Source organism: Vulpes lagopus, chromosome 24, assembly GCF_018345385.1.
Source record: "Vulpes lagopus strain Blue_001 chromosome 24, ASM1834538v1, whole genome shotgun sequence".
Taxonomy (NCBI): Eukaryota; Metazoa; Chordata; class Mammalia; order Carnivora; family Canidae; genus Vulpes; species Vulpes lagopus.
In genome coordinates, this window is record NC_054847.1 from 15145560 (window position 1) to 15165050 (window position 19491).

The 19491-nt window shown below is 47.6% G+C and overlaps 1 protein-coding gene across 2 annotated transcripts in view; it reads left to right on the forward strand.

Moving 5' to 3' along the window:
* The first annotated feature begins 1285 nt into the window (after positions 1–1285).
* Positions 1286–19491, forward strand: part of GPR39 (G protein-coupled receptor 39) — a 197560-nt gene continuing 179354 nt past the window's right edge. The window contains exon 1 of one of the 2 annotated variants that reach the window (XM_041739592.1): positions 1286–2306. In XM_041739592.1, coding sequence (XP_041595526.1) covers positions 1451–2306 — 856 coding nt within the window. In that variant the 5' untranslated portion in view covers positions 1286–1450. The remainder of the gene's footprint in view (positions 2307–19491) is intronic. The other variant, XM_041739591.1, reaches the window with a different exon arrangement.

Genomic DNA, 19491 nt, shown 5'->3' on the forward strand with positions numbered 1-19491 from the left:
TACAGCTTTTTTTTTTTTTTTTCTGAGACAGTGTCAAAATCAAACATTTGCTGAGATCCACAGACTGTGTGTCCAGGTTTGGGTTCAGAAAACACAATCCCTGTATCTCTACGTGCATCATTCAGGACTGAATCATTTCTGTAGCCCTATCCTGCTCCCAGAATTTCCTCCCTGTTAGGAGCGTAGACTCAGGGTTTGATAGATTTGGGCTAGTTTTCAAGTTCCCCACTGACTCTCTTATGGTCTTGGGGAAGCACCTATCCTCTGGACACCCCAGTTTCTTCATCTTTAAAGCAATCACATCGTAGGGCGGTCGCTGTGATGTTTTAAGGATGGTTTAGGACAGGGCCTCAGCTAGGCCCTTAGGGTGGACACATAAGGGAGATAGATCTATTTTCTTCCTTCAAGGTGATGGTTCTCCACCTGGGGTGATTTTGTACCCCCTTCCCCCGCCCAAATAGGACATTTGGGATGCCTGGAGGAAGTTTAGGCTATCACTGTTGGGGTGGGGTGGGGGTACGTGGGTGCTGACCACTCCACAGTGCCTAGGACAGCCCTCTGCTCTGCCTCCATTACCTAGGATTTTGGAATTAGGAGCTGAAACAGGCCCATTAAAGGTTTTCCTCTCTCTCTCTCTCTCTCTCTCTCTCTCTCTCTGAAGGGAGGAAACATGACCTGATGCTTCGTGCCATTTTTACTCCGTGTCCCTCTTGGGGTGGCCTCCATGTCTTGGTCGCAGGTCCCTGCGCAAGGAGGCGTCTCCCACCAGGGGCCTCCCGGGGGAGGGTGACATCCTCGCGCGTCGCCTGCTCCGGGTTCAAGTCTCCCCGCGGCCGCCGCGGGTCCGGGCCCGCGCCCAGGGCCGCGCTCCCCCCGCGCCTCCAGCGAGGCCTCCAGGGTGGCCCAGGGGCGGGGCTCCTGGGGGCGGCCCGGCGGAGCCCGGGGACCCCCGGGGGCGCGTCGTTGGGGGGACAGCGGGGCGGGGGCGGGCAGGGAGGGCAGGCCCGTCCCCCCGACCCCGGCCTCGGCCTCGGCCTCGGCGCGGGGCTGCAGGTCGGGGGCGCTCCAGGGTGCGCCCGGGGGCGGGGGCGCGAGCGCGCGGAGTCCAACCCGCTGGCCGGGCCGGGCCGCAGCGGCGCCGCGGAGCAGGGCGCGGAGGTTAACGATTAAGCGCGGAGCCCCCGCCCTGCAGCGCGGCGGAGGGGCCCGGGGCGGGGCGGCAGCGGCCCGGCCTCCGCGCCCTCCCCGCCTCGCGCACCCCCGCCCCCCGACTCCGCCCCGCCGCTCCAGGAAGTCTCCCTGAAAGCCCCAGAAACTCCAAGTCACTTTTTCCAGGTGAGCGCGCGGGAGGAGGCCCCGCGGCGCGCACTTGGCGGGTCGCAGCAGCTTTGGCCTCTGCGGGGGGGCAGGAAGGGTCTGCGGACCTGGGGACCTGGTGGCCGCCGCCTTCATGGCTTCACACCGGGGCCCCGGCAGTGACTGCTCCTCTGTCATCGATCACACCCATGTGCCCGAGTTCGAGGTGGCCACCTGGATCAAAATCACCCTCATCCTGGTGTACCTGGCCATCTTCGTGGCGGGCATTCTGGGGAATAGTGTCACCATCCGCGTCACCCAGGTGCTGCAGAAGAAAGGCTACCTGCAGAAGGAGGTGACGGACCACATGGTGAGCCTGGCTTGCTCGGACATCCTGGTCTTCCTCGTGGGCATGCCCATGGAGTTCTACAGCATCATCTGGAACCCCCTGACCACGCCCAGCTATGCCCTGTCCTGTAAGATCCACACTTTCCTCTTTGAGGCCTGCAGCTACGCCACCCTGCTGCACGTGCTGACGCTCAGCTTCGAGCGCTATGTGGCCATCTGCCACCCCTTCAGGTATAAAGCCCTGTCGGGGCCCTGCCAGGTGAAGCTGCTGATCACCTTTGTCTGGGTCACCTCCACCCTGGTGGCGTTGCCCTTGCTTTTCGCCATGGGAGTCGAGTACCCCCTGGTGCACGTGCCCAACCACGCGGGTCTCTCCTGCAACCGCACCCGCACCCGGCACCACGAGCGCCCCGAGACCTCCAACATGTCCATCTGTACCAACCTCTCCAGCCGCTGGACCGTCTTCCAGTCCAGCATCTTCAGCGCCTTCATCATCTACCTCTTGGTCCTGGTCTCAGTGACCTTCATGTGCTGGAACATGATGCAGGTGCTCATGAGGAGCAACCAGGGCACGCTGGCCAGGAAGGGGCAGCCACAGCAGCTGAAGAAGTCAGAGAGCGAGGAGACCAGGACCTCCAGGAGGCAGATCATTATCTTCCTGAGTGAGTCCTGGGTGGGGGGGGGGGGGTGCGATCTCAGAGCTGGCCTCCCTCTGCCCCACCCAGCGGCTGCCTGTGCTCCCCCTAACCAGAAATCTTGCCTTCAGAGTGCACAGTCCCCTTTGTTGAGCCTGAAGAGGCATTGATCTGAACCTCTGGATGTTTCTTTTCTATGTTTTGGGAACCTGGGTTACAGCGAGAAGAGCCCTGGGCCAGGAATCCGCGTGCGCGTGTATTCCAGAAGAGCAGCTCTGGGACTCTGGCAAGCCACACAGTACCTGGAGTAGAACGGAGCTAAATAGACTGAGAAACGTGAGGGTCAAATTAGGTAATGTGGGGGAGGTGAAAGTCCTCCAGCAAGGACCAAGGTCTGTGGAGATAAAAGGGAACATTCTTATCTGGCCCATCTTTTCATCTTTTCCCAGGAGCATGTTTCTCAGGCAATTCGATTTTGTTCCCATTTTTCTGCTCCTTGGAGGAGCAAGGGTGTCTGGGGCTCGCACTCCCCGGGCTGCAGCTGCCTTCCCCCCACAGTGACTTCCCAAGTCTTAAGAAACTGGAGCTCCCAGACACCACTCCCCCGGGGTGCTTGCTTGGGTTCCTGCTGCGGTGGGTCTGGTCCTCACCAGAACTGGGAAGTGTGGCAGGGACTGCCCGCCTATTTGATCCAGAAACTCTGGTGTCCCGGATTCCTGGGACTTGATCGATCATCCGAAATAGTCAATTCTGGGCGGAGAAAGCTGTTTGTTTTCCAAACTTTCGTTGTGGTGCAAGTAAAGTTGGGTCCTTCTGTGTGTCAGGGAGGAAGGAGCCCACAGTCCCCCAGGGCCCTTGCCAGTGTGGCATCGGGGAAAAGGAATAAATCATGGTGCTGTTTGTTTTGGTGTGGGAAACTGGAGTAACAGGTTTCAGGGCCAGAGGGTTGATATGAAAGAAAAATTTGAAGGTGCATGAAGAGGGATGGGAAGAACCTGGTCTTGTCCCAGCGCTGCCCCTGGCTCTGCTGTGTCTGTACAGCTGACTTGACCTTTCTGCGTCTGGGTGAAATGAGAGGAGCGAGCTTGCAATTTCTGGTTGCCTATTCTGCATCAGGGGCTGTGCTAGGTGGTTTCTATTTCCACTTTGAAGAAGAGGAATTTGAGGCTTAGAAAAGAAAAGATGTCCTTCAAGTAAGTATAGGTCCTACATTCTGACCTGGCTTCTCAGGGCCTGGAAGTGAGAGGCTCTCAGGGGCTTGCACAGGCTCATGTTCAAGGGAAAATGAAACAAAACAGGACTTGGACAAGGAAGGTGCTTACCCGGATTAGATTGGTGGTGTTGCTGCCTCCTAGGGCCAGCCTTTGTGGAAGTTGGTGTAAGGAGTCTGTAGCAGGTGTCAACATCCGGGGATTCGGAAAAGGCACCCAACCCCACTGTCACCCACCTCCTGCTGCCCAGAGTATTCCAGGAAGGAGTGGATATTAGGTTGGCTTGAACATCCATTGAAAGGCTAGTTCTCTCTTCCCCCATATACCCTTAGGCATATCTGGATCTTTTAGCAGTAATTTATACTTTAGTGTAAATGAATCCCCCCCCCCTCCTTTTTCGAGCACAGCGCACTCTCTCTCACTCTAATTTAGGAATGAAGATTTCACTTGACCAAGGAAAAATAATTGATATATCTTTGTTCTCTGTTGGACCAATCTCTGTGTGTTTTTTTTTTTTTAATTATTATTATTTCTCTGAATAGTGTTTTTTTGTTTTGTATTTCCCCCCGGTGGGTATTGTTCCAAGTGGCAGTCAATCTTCATTTTGTAGCATCAGATTGGAAAGCCACAGACTTTTACTTAGAGATGAATAGGATCTTGGGGATCATCTCATCCAGTTAGCAATTGCTTGGAATGAGTTTGTTCTCCCTGCTGCTCTCTTTCTTTCCTTCTAGTTCTCTCCTTTCTTATAACAAGTATGTATTAATCGCTCACTGCTTTCCCAGGCGTGAAGATTGTTGGCTGGCAATCAGGTGCTCAATGTATGATAATGTCTTAGGGGAATTTACCGCTTATATTTTAGCTCATTTCCTCTGCAGTGGGTTTTCAAAGCAGTTCTTGCAAATGTCCCCCTCTCCCCGTGAATTTCAAAGAGCTTTTAAAAATAGGAACCTCACTAATTAACTCAAGTTAGGAAATAAATTAATGGAGTGAAGAGGAAGAAATCATGGCCTGCCTCCATCAGATTAATACAATGCAATTTACTTGGTGGCTTTCATAAAACTTAGGCTTTGGGGCATTTTTAACCCAGAACGACTGCATCTATAAGTTGTTTACAAATCGCTGAATTTAGTATAGTGATTTAGCCCTCTTTTTAGCATTTCTGTTAACAGATGTATCAAATTAAAACAAATATTTGCTCATTTCAAACATATTTTGCATTTAATGTGAAATGTAAATGACGACATAGCACAAGATGTCTTTGGAGCTCTTGAGGCAATAAAAAAACAATTAAGGATTTTTCCCCCTTCATTGTTAAAAATGCTAACTTCTGCATAACAAGAAAAATTCATAAATCTACTCAATTGAGGGAGTCTATGTAGAAAATATTAATTTTCCTTCCTGCATCTTTTGCTGTTGTGCCTCAGTCTGGTCGGGGTGCTGGGCTGGGTGAATCATGAAAAGAAACTTGGAAATCAGTGAGAGAAAAGATGCAGGGACTCTTCCTGGCTCTCAAGCAGTTTGCAGGAAAAACAATAATAATGTAAAAGTGCACATTCTGGAAAGCGTGAGTGTCTCTTGCCTCTAGTCAGTTCGGTGAGAAACCAGTACCAGGCTTGTTTCCTTTTGCAAGGTTATGGCTAATACAGCCATGGTAATACTTGCCTGATGCCCAACAGAGATTATTGGTTTGGAGAAGAGGAACTGCTGCATTTGGCTCTTTATTCCTCGAATGTTAAGGATATGCAAAATAAACTTTCCTTTCCAAAGGTTTTCCCAGACCTTCCATTATAATCATGGAGTTATTCACACTGCTTGTGGCATCTGGGTCCTCGGGCTCCCATGTTTGTATCTGTTGCACATGTGGCCTGCTGTCAAATGTCACCCACTCAAAGTGGAACTACAGAATAGGTTAAAAGAAGTATAATTTTAAATAGTAACTTTATTTTTTTTTTTTATTTATTTATTTTTTTTATTTTTAAATGGCCAATGGAACTTGAAAAGTAGGCTACCTAAGATGGTGAGGAGCGGTTCATTTTTTTTTTTTTTTCCCTTCTCACCTGATGGTAGGAATCTATAGTCTTGCCTCCCCAATGAATATAAGCCCCCATGTTGATGTACTTAATTACCCTGTGCCTTAGTTTCTCTATCTCTGCAACAGAAATAATAGTGATCAATTTCAAGGGTGGTTACAGGGATTAAATGAGGGAATACACTTTAGTGCTGAGTACCAAGCCAAGAGTGTGTACTCAACAAGTATTAGCTTTTTTTTTTTTTTTTTAATGTTTATTTATTTATGATAGGCACACAGTGAGAGAGAGAGGCAGAGACACCGGCAGAGGGAGAAGCAGGCTCCATGCACCGGGAGCCCGACGTGGGATTCGATCCCGGATCTCCAGGATCGCGCCCTGGGCCAAAGGCAGGCGCTCAACCTCTGCGCCACCCAGGGATCCCCTAAATAGTAACTTTAAAGAGAAGAGGCAGTTGGGACTAGGTTACAGTTACCTCCTAAAGATCTGTAGGCAGTGATTGGCTTTCAACTATAGTCATATAGGAAGTTTTATAGATAATTGTGAAATTGCAAAATTAAAGAAATATCGTATAAGACTCAGAACTCTATAATAATCACACCCCTTTGCACTTTGATTTGCTCTCCTGAGTCAGGGAAAGGCCGAGTCGAATGTAGGGGCAGGAATTGCATTGTCACCTTGGGGTGCTCATAGGAGAATATCTTGAATGTGGACATCATCGTGTGTATCTGGGTAGAAAAAAGATTAGGGGTTGCTGCTATGATGGACTCTAAAAAGGCTGATGTGTGTTTAGATGGCCAGGAAGAAGCAGAAAGGAGGAGCTAAGAATTGCATCCTCTGGGTTTCAGAACCCAGCTTTGGAGGTCAAGTCATGTCTTCTGTATGTGCAAATCAGAAAGGGCGGGGGGTGATGGGGAGCAGCTGAGATGGTGACAGTGGGTCCTCTTTATCTGAAGATGGTCGGTACCTAAAAAGAGCTATGAAAGTTGGCTCCTTAAAATTGAGTCCCAAATTTCATGTGGAAAGAGGTTTGATTGAGACTTCGTCGTGAAAAACAAAAGGAAAAATCATGAAAAGAAATTTGTCTTCTATTTTATGAAACATAGCTTATAATTAGATGTTAATTCTCATAATAATTTTTCCAGAATGAAACAAACGTGGCTTTTTTGAGGGCATAATTTTTCTGACAAAATTATGTGATCGCCTTTGTGTTCGATTTTCTCAGCAAGATGGTAAAGAGAGCTTTCTCCCAAGGGCTTCTCCGAATTCTTTGCTATTTAAATCACCCTCAGCGAAGCGCATCTCTTGGCATCATTCTTGTCAATTTTCTATTCTTTCAGGATTAACTGGTCTAATTTGGCCAGACCTTCTTTTGTCAGTGGCTTGCCATGTGATTCATGTGTTTCTCCAGCTCCCCTGTCTCTGACTTGATGAAGTTGTGCAACTTGTGTGTAGACCATACCCCCCAAATATAAGTAATTGAAAAATCAGTCCCTATACCCTAGTGTATACCAACTGATTACAAGGAAACGGATGCCTTAAGATGCTTCTAAGAGGGGGGCACTTGACGAGATGAGCCCTGGGTGTTATACTATATGTTGGCAAATTGAACTCCAATAAAAAAAAAAATACGTATAGGAAAAAATGCTTCTAAGGTGCCAAACGGATTTTGGGTACAGTTGACCGTTGAACAACACAGGTTTGAACCTCGCAGGTCTATTTCCATGTGGATTTTTTTTCAGTAAATATGGTACAGTACTGTATGTTTTCCCTTCTTTATGATTTTCTTAATAATGTTTCCTTTTCTGTAGCTTACTTTGTTTCAAAAATACAGTTTTTTTTTTAATCTATTCATAGAGACAGAAAGAGAGAGAGGCAGAGACACAGGCAGAGGGAGAAACAGGCTCCATGCAGGGAGCCCGATGCGGGACTTGATCCCGGGTCCCCAGGATCACACCCCGGGCTGCAGGCGGCACCAAACAGCTGCACCACCGGGGCTGCCCAAAAATACAGAGTTTAATACATATAACATAAAATGTGAGTTAACCAATGGTTGCTATTAGTAACCTTCTGGTTAAAAGTAGGCTATTAGTTCAGTTTTGGGGGAGTCCGAAGTTGAATGCAGATTTCTGAGTGTGTAGGAGTTGGCATCCCTAACCTCTGCATTGTTTAGGGGTCAAGTGTAGTTGCTTTTTCCTGATGAGTTTAAAAACTAGTCTTACAATCAATCTTACAAAACTAGTCTTACAAATTTCTTATCAAAAGCTATTTCTTTGTCGTAAAGGCCCATCCCAGTGCGGTCTCACGGAGAGATAGTGCCAAAATTAACTTAGTGACTTTTTAAAAGTAAGATATTATTTTGACTCAAATGTTTGGATATTGCAGGAGAAAGTTTTACCTCAAGTATTCAGGTTACCGTCTCTATTCTGGAAGAGAATTTATTGGTGTAGATGTGGCTGTAATAAATAGTATTTCATGTGTATTTTTCTCTTCGTGATATCTGTCGTAAATCGCAAGTGTCCTGTGATCAGCCTGGCAGACAAATATAATAATGCTGCTTTATTTTTATAATCAGGCTGTCTCAAAGATTTCATTTCTCTGTTGGAGAGATGCATAGTTCCCGTGGAAGGGGATATTGGAATCCCAGTCCCCATTCATTAGCTTGGCTGTCCATCTGTCTTAGTTGCATGCCTCACGGGGGCTGCCAAAGTGTAACAAGGCAGCAGAAGCCTCAGTCGGGCAAAGTATCCAGCTTATTAATGCTAAAACCACTCAGAATAACAGCCATTTGTGAGTGGAGACAGCACAGAGGAGGAATATTGAATTAGGAGCCAAGGATCCCCCCCCGCCCCACTAGCCAGCGTCCCCTGATCTGCCACTTGGATGACACTGTCATCTCTCACTGCCTCTTCCTTCTGTCCACAACCCGATTGACTCTCTACCTCTACCCCTTGCCTTCTTCACACTGGAGGGAAGCAGTGATCATCACTGCTGCTCTGAGGTCCTGCGAGCAGGTAAGTGTTCAGCCTCACCTCGGCCCTCTCTCTGGCCCTTCTCTTTGCAAGAGAAGGGCACTTGACGGGATGAGCCCTGGGTGTTATACTATAGGTTGGCAAATTGAACTCCAATAAAAAATATACATACAGAAAAAAAATGCTTCTAAGGTGCCAAATGGATTTTAGGTATAGTTGAACCTTGAACTTGGAAGAGCATGAGGTTCTGGAATGCCTCTCCTGCTTTGTTTCCGGCCTTGCTCTCCAGGTGAGAGACCCCGATGCCTCCGTCATCACTGGAGGAATGGCCACGTCTGCTCTCGCCCTTGTCCAGGATCGTACCGCCGCCCTCAGCCCCAGCCCCATCAAATCCAAACCTCTGAGTGGCTTTCCATGGCCCTTACATCAAGGATCAAAATCCTTAACATAAGGCCCCTCATGGGCACCTACTTCTCCAACTTTATTGAGGGCACTTCTCCCCTTCTGTCAGTCAGCATGGCTGTCATAACAAGGCACCACAGACTGAGTGGCTTGAACAGCAGATAGGATTGTTTTCACAGTTCCAGAAGCTTAGAATTCTGAGATCGAGGTGCTGGTAGGGTTGGTTCCTCGTGAGACTTCTTCGGTTTGCAAACAGCTGCCTCCTCACTGAGTCCTCCCTTGGCTGTTCCTCTGTGTGCGTGCACAGAGAGACACAGAGACAGAGACACCTCCAGTATCTCTTCTTCTTATAAAGACACCCATCCTGTTGGATTAGGGCCCCACCCTTAGGACCTCATGCAACTTCGTTACATCCCTGAAGGTCCCATTTCCATATACAATCACAGTGGAGGTTAGGGTTTCAACATAGGTGTTTTGGAGGGACATGATTCAGTCTACAAAACCCCTTAACTGCTTCACCCCCCAGGCCCCCTTCAGTTCCTATAATGGCTCGTGGTCAGGCTCCATCCCACCACCTGGCCTGGGTGTATATCGTTTCCCCTGGCCAAGATGCTTTTCTGCCTTCCTTGGTGCTCTGTCTGCTTCCTCATGTGCCCCCCTCATGGAGTTAACATCTTCGGATCTGCCCCTTGGAGACCTGGCCCATCCTCCCAGGCTTGATTAAACTTCCCTTGCAACAAGCAAGACTCACGGTCAGAATTTTAGCTATCTCTTTTCTTCTGTACTTTCCCCCCCCCTAATTTTTCTCTTTACAAGTTGAGTTGCGAGATTATTTGATTGATGTCTTTCTTCTAATTTCCTGAGGACAAGAGCTCTCCCTAAGTTTGCTCGACACTGTACCTCCATCCCAGCATAGTCACTGCGCACAGTAGATATTTGATGAGTACCTGCAGGCCGCATAAAGGAGCAAAGGAGCCTCAGCTTGGAAGTGGGAAGGGATATTGTTTACCCCTGGGCATGCGCTCCTATAAAAGTGGATCATACCTCACAATGCTTTTGGTCAGTCTGAACCTAAAGATGCTCTCTTTGAAAGGAATCTGATTCCTCCCAGCCTCCCAGAAAGTCAGGCCATCATGGAGGGCCCTTAAGATTTTCTCTCCCCTGAGCTAAGACAGCATCTGTGTTAATCAAGCCCCAAGTACCAGCTTTCACCGTATGTACCTGCTGAAGGTAACCATGGAATATAAGTGATTAGGCTCATGTTTAACAGTCCTTGTTAAACCCTATTTAACAAGACGTTAATGCAGCCAGAGAACTTTCACAATGAATTCTTAGCAGGCCCTTTTGCCACCTGTTAACAGGGGGGAGGGGGGTACTCAGGGTTATGGGAAGAGAACGTGGTGGGGGTAATATTTAAAAAAAAAAATTCAACCCATATGTTTCCCTTTCCCCTGAAATTGCACACACCAGTAGTCATCCCCCTCCTGTCTGAGCCATGAGGCTTCTTGCCCCAGGGGCACAGGGTGCAGGAATCCCCTGGTACGAAGGTTTAGGTGATCAGTTTTCCGCCTGGGAGCTGGATTGCTTGACCTCTCCAGCTAGACAACTGTCGTGAAAGCCAGGCTTTAGTAAGTGATGAAAAGGGGCCACTAAACTGTATACATCTTCTTTACTGGATCACCAGCTCAGCCGGGTGGCCCAAATCAGCCACCACACAGCTAGTTTCAGGTAAGACCATAGCTAAGTGGCTTGACATTTCTCTTTGGAAGTCACTGGAGGGTATTAAGGAGTAAAGTGGTACTCCAGATTGAAAAAGAGAAAGCCCTTCATTGGGCCACAATCCTGGTAAAGCGGCTGCTGCCAGTTAATTCTTCCTGCCGTCAGACCTCTGGCTCTTGGGTTTGTCAAGTCTTGCTTCTGTTGCAGATCTCCTCGGCCAGAGACTAACTCTCCTTGCATCTCAGCTGCTTGTGTTTTCCTGGCACAAAGGGCCCAACCGCCCAGCATTGCTTGGGCTCAGGTCAGGAGGCAGCTCCAGGTTGCTGAGTGAGTAGCTCTATCTCTGTTGTGCCATGGCCTGCTTGTTCTTCACAATTTCAAGTCCCCATTTCTTCCCTGAAGCCTCCTACACTGATCTTCCTACAAATGATGAGCCATCTCAGACATTTCTCAGGTGGAGGCATAGATGTGGTCTCCCAAGTATTCTTGGAGCTCCATGTGAGACCAGGGACGTTGCACACTCATGTTTTTTCAACCTTCCCTACTTAGGGGCTGGGGATGTAGTGGCTGTGGGCTCTTTTGTGGGTTCAAAGATTGAAATCCCCTGACACTGGCTGCTGTTCCTGGGAAGGATGGAAACCACATCAACTATGATCCTTGGGAAGTCACTGTGGCTTTATCTGCCTTTTTCCTCTCCTTCCCTGTCTAGGTAGGCAGAAATCGCAGATGGCTCTGGAAATTCCCAGACCTTGGTGTCTATGCACTTGCTCCACTTACTCAGTTGAGGTGTTGCCATGAAGGGATTTTGTAGAAGTAATTAAGGTCCCAAATTAGTTGACCTTAAAATAGAGAGATTTTCCTTGTGGGCTTAATCAAGTCACATGACCCTTTAAATCTGGGTCTAGAGGTCAGAGATAGGGAAGGTCAGAGACTCAAAGAGGTTTGGTAAAGGAGTTTGATGAGCAGGAAATTCTCCACACTGGCTTTGGAATTTGAGGGGACCCATTGTAGGTAATGTAGGTAGCCCAGAGGAGCTAAGAACCAGTAAGGTAATGGGGACCCAAATGAGCTCAGGCTTTCCTGAGGATTTCCCCTAAGAATCTCCAGAAGAAAACTCAGGCTGGCCAATAACTTGAGAGCCTGAGCAGAGGTCCCAGCCACGTTATGTCTGGAGTTCTGATCCCCAGAACTGTGAGCTAATAAATAGACTTGTTTTAAGCCACTAAGTTTGTATTATTTTATATGTAACATTTGAAAACTAATGCATTCCCTGAACACTGATAAGGGGGCTCCAAGGTAAACATATGGCCTGCCTTAGTTATTTCTTTCAAGACAGGCCCAGTCTCTAGAACCTTATCTCTGATAAGTCTCACCTTCAAGAACTACACCCTTGGCCCAGCCATTCATTGATTCACTTCCCGTTAACTGACGCTCATGTGAAGCACTCCGCAAATAGGAAGTTTATTAAGCCCCAGGGCACCACGGGATTTTCATTAGACTTTAGATTCTCATTTGGGGAATTGAGAATGTATAGGTTTGGGTCACACCATCTGGAGTTTTGGAAACTTGGATACCTTGGTTGTCAAAGAGGAAGACTGTAGTGGATTGATCTTCTAATTATTATCCTTTTTTGGTAGCTCTTTTTCCTCATAGCCTGGCACTTAGTAGGCACTGGATAAATGTTTGGTGAAATGATGAATGTCTAGGCTGCTTTGCTGCTTCCTGGAACCTTCCTCACCAGCTCCAAGTGGAAAAAGCGAGGAGGGAGCACCAAACCCTGTGCTGAAAACAAGTCTGAATGAGAGAGATGCCTTGGGCTAACAAACTTTACCATTTTCTGACATGAGGGTTTCTGCCAATTGAAAAACTTGACAAAATTTCCTATTTATACTTCCTATGTGTATAAGAGGCATTCAGGCAGCCAGAGGCTTTTGAGATGTCTCATCATACTGCTTTGCACATCTCGAGGGTGGCTGGATACTTGGAGAGCAGTGGCGTTCCCAGAATCTGACAGATGGGGATCAGGAGGCAAGGCTGCAGTGTCAGATTGCTATTGTACTTCTGAAATGTCTAACTGGCTATGAAACCAAAGGCATGCAGAAATGGGAGTCAGGCCCAGTTGGGAGCAACGAGGTTCATTGAACTTATAGAGAAAAGCCATCTTCTTTCTCTAGTGAAGGGGGAAAAAGTCCAAATTACCTTAGAAATAAAACATCATACACAGGATGTTTGGGCAGAGCTGAAGTCATTTGGTCTTTGACTTTATGTATTATTATTCTTTGGAGGACATGATAAACTCACCAGAAACAAAGCTTTCTGGGAAATTTATGGATTTGCTTTTTATATGCTACAATTCTGAAGGATTAAATATCGTGTTGAGATGACAGCTGCATATTTTGTTTATTTAAAGGATAGCTGATGGTTGTCACAGTTTTTCAAGTTCAAGTTTGTCTCTACAGAGGAGGCAAATGGGAGGCCTTGGTGACTGAAGGTTGTTTTCCAGAGGATAAAGGAAACTTCCGTAGAAGCAGGCTGTGTTCCTTCTTGGATTTGGGGGTTTCGTGACTACCAAATCTCTTGGAAGGCCCACTTCCTCTGGGAAGCCTTCCTGGACTGACTTTCCCCTGTTCCTCCAGCAGGCCTTTGAGTTTCATTTTGGTGGTTGATCCATCAAGTATGCATGAAAGCCTAAAATATGCATGATATCATTTGGACTTCAGAGATCAAGATACTGACTGATTTTCCCCTTCAAGGAGCTTGGTATTCCTCTAGTTGGGGCATCAAGATATAGACGTGGAATTTTATAGAAAGATGCTGTAAAATGCTCTTGATGAAGGATGGGGGTAGTGGCTCTTTTAGAAGTAAGCCAGTTCTGGGCTCCAGAATTTTTAATAGAGTAATTAAGTGGACTTCACTCCACCCAGAGGTATTGTCTGCAGTCCTGATAATCACACCGTGGTGTATGGATTTGCAGCATCAACATCAACTGGGAAAATGTAAAATACCGAGTTTTGTGCTGCACTCATACCAACTGAATTACCATCTGTATTGTAAACAAGACCTATGATTGCTATGCACGTCAAAAGTATGAGAAGCCCTCATCTATGACACTTGGAGGGGATTCTTTAACTCAAATAGAACAGAAAAAGATTGGCTGGGAATGGCTAAACTCACCATTTGTATAAGAACTATGAAAGTTTGTTGTGTAGTTGTAACAGGTAGGAGTTGTTCTAGGACACTTGGCCTTCAAGAAACTTTACATTACTGTTTGTTTATTTTTAACACTGGATGTGGAGTGCAATCTGGGGCTTGAACTTATGACCCTGAGATTAAGACCTGAGCTGAGATCAGGAGTTGGAAGCTGTACTGACTGAGCCATCTAGACGCCCCTCATATGCTCTATTTTTATTTATTTTTAAGATTTTAAAAATTCATTTATTTTAGAGAGAGAGAAAGCATGAGTAGGCTGGTGCTGGGGGGTGGCAGAGGGATAGGGAGAGAAATTCAGGCAGACGCCCCAGTGAGTGTGGAGCCTCACACAAGGCTTGATCTCATGAACCATGAGATCATGACCCAATTGGAAATCACAAGTTGGATGCATAGCCAACGGAGCCAGTCAGGCACCCCTACATTCCTTTTTTTAAAAAAATCTGGACCCCAGCCTCCATTTGCAGAGCAGTGAATACTCAATCTCAGTCAACACAGCCATGGTGTGTGTTGCAGGCAGGGGAGGCAATGTGAGGAGCATGGGAGTGCAAGTGGCACTGGTGCCATGGGTCCTAATGATGGTGAATGTACAGGTTCATACAAGCAGCAGAATTATATGCAGTGTAGAATTATATGCATTTTCCAGGATCGCTCAAGATCATCACCCATTGAGATTTGAGCTTGGACCTGACTTCAAAGTCCATGTTCTTTTCCTAAACAGGAAGGCAGTCTCTTAAGAGGATGTGTTCTACTAGGGGAATTTCTATTGGTGGTGAGGGGATGGGGAAAAAAGAAACCACAATGCCACGTGTAATGTACATTTTCTTGCATTTAGGCTACCTGGCAGCTTTAGAATATCCTTCTTGTGTTTGGAAGATTTCCCTGTCTTTGAGTCCTGCTTCCTAGAGGTAGTGGTTGGAAACTTGCTTTCCCAGCATCCCTTGCAGCTAGGGTACAACATGTGGCCTGGGTTGCAACAATCACCTGCGGTGGCATGAGATGCTTATTTGGAAGAGAGTGATGGAAAGGAGCAGCAAGCACGTGGATTCTCCTTGGCAACAGGGCCAGTGTGTGACAAAGTGGCATGGAGAGAGAGCAGAGCTGCTTTTAGAGCAAAGACGAAAGAAATAAGGATAACATCATAGGCCAGGCGTTGGCAGTGCCTCTGTGGTAGGGTCTCCATTGGTCTGGTGGGATAATCTGATGTGATTCGTGGTTGCATAACCAGTTCTCTGACCCTCCTAGGGCTTATGTAAAAACAAAAGCAACAACAACAACGAAACTCCCACCTAGTAGCTTCATTTCTAGTTTAAACGGGAATGGGCTTCGTTGTTTGCACTAAGGACTCTGTATGACCAGACAATAGGTAATAGAGCAACTGGTTTGGAATCGGGGGCCTAAAGGGGAGCAGTGAACAGTGGCTCTAGATTGGAAACTAGATGGAATCGAATGAGAAGGAAGTCACTAGCTAGTGTAAAGGATTCACACTACATATTAGAGGCAGTGGGGAGCCATGGAAGGTTTTAGGGAAGAGGAGTGGCAGGAAAGAGAGCTGGGATCTAATGCAGCCATGGTGTGTGTTGCAGGCAGGGGAGGCAATGTGAGGAGCATGGGAGTGCAAGTGGCACTGGTGCCATGGGTCCTAATGATGGTGAATGTACAGGTTTGACTGTGAAGTGTTATGACAGGTGGTAGTTGTCAACCCCGAACACAGAATCATGTGTGGAGTGTGAAGCCATGCCCCTCTCCATGTGTGTCAAAATCTTTGGAGATGGGGCCCTGGGCATCTGTATTATATTAGTTCTGTAACTGATGCCCGTGGGGTGCCAAGACTGAGACCCGGGGATGAGGGACTTGGAAAAGCAGGCTGGGCCTGGAAACCTTTTTGGTGGCTGTGCCAACATTCCTTGACTGCAAGCCACAAAACCTGATCCTGACTTATTCAGAAGAAAAAGATAGTTTCTGGAAGGATAAGGAGCAGCTCCCAGAGCCAGAAAGCCTGAAGAACCAGGCTTGATCTAGGGGATGAAGTTTGTGGCCAACCTGCTCGGGCTCTACCCTCAAGGTGACGTTAGCTTCCGGCATCCTCTCTTCTTTGTTGTCACTGTATCCAAGGTCAGATTCTCAGGGGTGGCTCTTCCTGGAATGGCCTGGGTTGTGCTGTGCTCCCTGGGGAGGCTCCGAATTAGGACAGTGCCAGCAAGACTCTCTGTGAGGAGAGGCGTGTTCCTCACAGGAGAGCCAGCGACAGAGCCCAGAGCAGGAACAACAGAGTGGAGTTGAGTTTTTCCCTACTCTGTTCTTGTGGGTTGAGTTTTGTGGAGTTTTTCCCTACTCTGTTCTTATGGGTTATCTCTCCGTATCTCCTCTTGTCCCTCACTGAGTCCCCAGGAGTGATGTTCCCAGGATTTGGGTCATCTCAATGTGCGAGCCAGCTGGAGGCAAGGGACAGAGACTCTCCCTTCCAAAATGTGGCTGTTTGGCTGGTTAATGCCAAATCCATGAGGCGGGTTTCCTGCCTGCGAACCTGACTCATTCACCCAGGTCACCGACCAGGTATTAGATTGTGGTTTGTCATCACCACAAAATCAGTTTCTATCTGAACCTTGGCCTGGAAAACAAAGGTCCCCAGCCATGCCTCCAGGTCACATATGCCCTCTGCTTCCTTGGGCATCTTCCAGTTAGGTCTTAATACTACGCTCGCCTTCAGCCAGGACTCCTTGTTCCAGTTGTAAAAGCCCATCTTTGATGTTCAGGATGTTTACCATGCAAAATAGGGAGGAAGTGAACCACATTCATTGCCTTCTGGAAATTGAAACCATTATTTGAGAAAGAAACAAGTCACTTGGGAAGAGCTTTGTTTAGCAAATGTTTTAGTCTCCTGTTGTAACCCTGATTAATCTTTGATTTTTAAATCAGCTAGATTCCGTTACTGGGGCAGTGACTGTTTGCCTCTCCCAGCAACGTGAGGAGCAAGGGGGCTGCTCTCCAAGGCACAGTCTCACAGTCTCTCCTCCTGATGCTGTTTTGGGGGTGGGAGTCACAAGCACCCTGAGCCTTCTCTGGGGAGCCTGACTTGAGCTGCGTCCAGAGGTCAGGTGGTGGGAGTGGGACATGTGTGGCTTTCACAGTCAGCAGCTGGGTTCTAAGCGTGCAGGGACTCTGTCTTGAGTGGTGCGATGATGGCGAGATGGTGTGTTAGTTCTCTTGTAACAAAGTACCACAGACCTGGTGGCTTAAGACAACAGACATGTGTGTTCTCACAGTTCTGGAGGCTGGGAACCTAAAATCTGTTTTACCAGGCTGAAATCAAGGTGCCAGCAGGCCGTACGCCCTCTGGAGCTCAGAAGGAGAACCCCCTCCCTCTTGGGCTCCCCCCAGTGTTTGCTGGCTGCTGGCCTCCTTGGCTCCAGTTACTCCATGTTACTCCAGTCTCTGGGGCCAGCATCTTTGAATCTCCACCTGCACCGCCTTTACGTCATCTTCTCCTCTGTGTGTGTCAAATCTCTGTGTCTCCCCTCTCCTAGAGGTATTATCTGAGGAATTATGGCCCACACTATTAATTCAGGATCATCTCTCTGGCTTAGGATCCTTAGCTTAACCACATGTGCCAAGACCCTTTTTATTTATTGGGTAACGTTTATAGATTCTAGGGATTAGGACTCAGTATTCTGGGGGGACCTTCCTCAGTCTACTATAGGTGGCACATGGATGCAGAAGTATAAATTGAACGTGGTACGTGAGCATAGTCTCCTGAGCTATGGAGAGATGCCACGGAACATGAAAAAAGGCGGCATATGTTCCAATCCCCGTTCCATCATTTCCAAGTATATGTGACCTCGGGCAAAGTGGCTCAGAACTTCAATTTATCATCTCTAAGTTGGACAGACTCTGACCTCAAAGGCTGATATGAGCTTCAGTGGGAAGTCTGTGGAGGCTTCAGGGCAAAGCCTGGCAGAAGTAGGTCCTCAATAAAATCTAGTTTCCTATAATGACCTGGCCATATTGCAGAAAGAATTCTGGTGGGAGACTAAGGAGGACTTTGTTTTAGTTCTTGCAAGCCCACTGTGTATGATTGTCAGTGCACGGAGGGGGTGAGCTTGAGGAGTTTGTCTGAAAAGTCGCCCTAGAAATACACAAAAGGAGGATCTGGGTTCTAGTCTTTAGTACTCCATGGAGTAGAAAAACTGTGAAGTCTCCTCTCTATTGTAAAGATGCATGGACGTTTTTTGCATTTCACTCCATCATGCAGCCCTGCTTGGTAGAAACATAAACATGTTTTCAGTTCCTTTTCACAGAGTAAAAGTGGCAGCCCAGGAAGGGTGATTCTGGATGGCTTTGAGGAGCCTCTGGAACATTCTCAGGTAGCCCTAGCTGTGTGCTCATCCCAGTTGGAGAGGTTCAGGCTCAGAAGCTCCCTGGGGTCCCTACACTTCTGAAATTGTTTGCCTTTGACCTTTCCTCTGTGGGAAGTTACTGGAAGAGCAAGAGCAGCTCCAGGCCCTGGCAGCCCATTCTGGGCAGGAGCTGTTGATAAATGAATGTGTTGATGTTTTCTTCACGCACCTGTAAGGCCAGGGCATTATTGGCCATGGCAATCGATATATCAAAATGAATTTTTGGAAGAGTGTCATCAAGCTGAGCTTTATTTCCAAAAACACACAAAAAACTCTGCCCCAGGGAGGGAAAGATGACTTTCATTGTGAAATAAACAAAGTTGATGGCTTAGACATTACTTACGTCGTGCTACTTGATCTGAGACGTAGGCGTTGGGGTAACCAATTGTTCCCAGAATCCACATTCCCGACACCCATTAAAACTCGTGGCGCTGAAATCATGTTCTCTCCATTTTGCCCGTTTTAATAATAATAATGAGAACGTTAAAATGACATTCTGAATTTATATTGCACTCGTCTGCACGGCGCTCTGAGCACTTCCCAGACAGTGTCTCATCAATCCTCGTCACAAGGCGGCAGAATGTTGGTGGCAGGTAACGTTTGCAATTGTATTCAACTTAGTAGAGACCCCTGGGCTGGAGGAAATTCTGGGGATATGGGATGACGCTGCCTTGTGGGTAGAGAAGAGGTGGAGACTCTTGAGTTCTGGTTTGGCTCTCTGCTTTGCCCTTCTCTCCCTGCCTCTATTTCCATCTGTCAGACAGGATAACAATACCCTTCAGCCCCCCCCAGCAGTGGGATATGGAAGGATTGCGAGGGCTAATCCTGTTCGCTAACTTTTGGTCTTTTGAGTACTTGCTTTGTGCCCGGTGTTCTAAGAACCCCCTGCATATTCATTCATTGGATTCTCACAAAGACCCTACAAGGAGGGTACAGTTATCTACTCTACAGATAAGCAAATTGAAATGCAGGGAATTCAAGGAACCTGCCTAAGGTCCCAGGCAGTTAGGTAGCAGAGGTGGGTTTGACTCTAGGTGGGCGGCCTGCAGAGCCTGTGGTATTATCACTTTGTTAAGAGTTGCTTGGACTTCTAGATTGCAAACAGTGCACAGGCACACGTGTGTATGCTTGCACACGCAGCAAACAGAAGTTTCACCAAGCAGTATCCACCTGCCCTTACCTGAGAATGAGAAAGGCAGTTTGGTATTTTTTATTTATTTCATTAATAAAAACGCCAGCCTGAGCCACTAAATTGATGTTATGATTGCAGGTAG